Here is a 1,356-nt window from a genome sequence, read left to right as displayed (position 1 = left end):
TTTAAAGATGTATTACTCTGGATCAGGAGATGATCAAGATCACAATCAAAGCAACGTCACAGATCAAGAAGGACCTATCATACATGCAGCCTTCCCTTACATTTCTCTGGCATTCAAGTTGATCACAACACTGATCATTATATCAATGGCTAGTTTGGTTTGTGTTACCATCAAGAAGACAAAGTGTTTGCATTAGTCTCATAACTTCCTGATAGCTAACGTGATGATGGCTGATATAATGTTGGCACTGTGGAATACTATACCAGCTGGTATAGCCATTGTTGGGTTTGCTGCTGGAACAAATGTAATCTACTGTGGACTGTTAAACTTTGTGTACCATCCAGTGATAGCTTACCACACAACATTCATAATGATATCTGTTGATAAAGTGATAGCTATCGGCTTTCCTTTGCGGTACAAGCATATCATGACCTGCCGTGTTGTAGTTGGAATGATCTGTGTCTCATGGCTGTTAGCAGTAATAGTTTCGTTTTATACTCTGTTTATCTCAGATGGCTCTGAATTCCCTGAATATGGCATATGTATCTTGACTGGTGGACAGTTTCTGGTAATCATCATACCTTATGCTATCCCCATCTTTATGGAGGCTGTAGTCACAACATCACTAAACATATACTTGGCTATCAAGGCTTACCAGTTTCGTAGGCGAATCCAAAAGCGAGTGAGGTTGTCACAAAGGACTGCACAAAATGAAGACTTGCAATGCAAGCTGCAACAATTCAAGAAGCATCTAAAGCCCATGCTAACTTTGTTGATAATCCTAATAGGAAATTCAATGTCCAGTTTACTGTTCACTGGACTCTACATTCCTGGAAGGATATGGTTGAACAATAAAGTCTACTACAACATCATGGAGTATGTCGTTAGACCAAACATCATATTATTCCACCCACTTCTTCATATTGTAGTTTATGGAGTGTGCTTCAAACAGATCCGAGAGCCGATGGTTAAGTTGATGCGACGGTTATGTACCGGGTGTTAGCAAAACACTATAGCAACTGCTCCACGCTCATGATATAACTATTAGCAATATATTATTGTGTAACTATGGTTACATGTATATATACAGTGTGCAACTGATTTTTTCCACAATGTCATTGAATTGCTGGCACTGTGGCGTTTGTTAAATAATGGTGTTGTGTTAGTTGTATTTGTTTGCAACAGAAGCACTGTTAGGTGTAATGTGGTGTTAAAATCTTCTACATTACATACACAGCTGTTAATGAGCTAAAAGTGAAACCCACAATCATATGCTATAAGAGCTGTTATAAAATGGTTAAGGTAATTGTGGACGTGATCCTGTCAACTACGCCAATGTAACATTTTTTTGGAAAG

At 38.5% G+C, this 1,356-nt stretch overlaps 1 protein-coding gene across 1 annotated transcript; it reads left to right on the top strand.

Annotated features, from left to right (window-relative positions):
• Window positions 1–226: 226 nt before the first annotated feature.
• LOC136248073 (D(5)-like dopamine receptor) lies at window positions 227–1,003 on the top strand. Its single transcript, XM_066039887.1, has one exon. The coding sequence runs from the start codon at window positions 227–229 to the stop codon at window positions 1,001–1,003; it is 777 nt and encodes a 258-aa protein (XP_065895959.1).
• The last annotated feature ends 353 nt before the right edge of the window (window positions 1,004–1,356 follow it).

This window comes from Dysidea avara, chromosome 2 (genome assembly GCF_963678975.1).
Source record: "Dysidea avara chromosome 2, odDysAvar1.4, whole genome shotgun sequence".
NCBI classification, from domain to species: domain Eukaryota; kingdom Metazoa; phylum Porifera; class Demospongiae; order Dictyoceratida; family Dysideidae; genus Dysidea; species Dysidea avara.
The sequence above is the reverse complement of the archived record's forward strand: the minus strand, read 5'-3'. Positions and strand labels throughout refer to the sequence as shown.

Coding starts and splice junctions, on each gene's coding strand:
- LOC136248073 (XM_066039887.1), top strand. CDS start 227: ATGGCTGATATAATGTTGGCACTGTGGAATACTATACCAGCTGGTATA.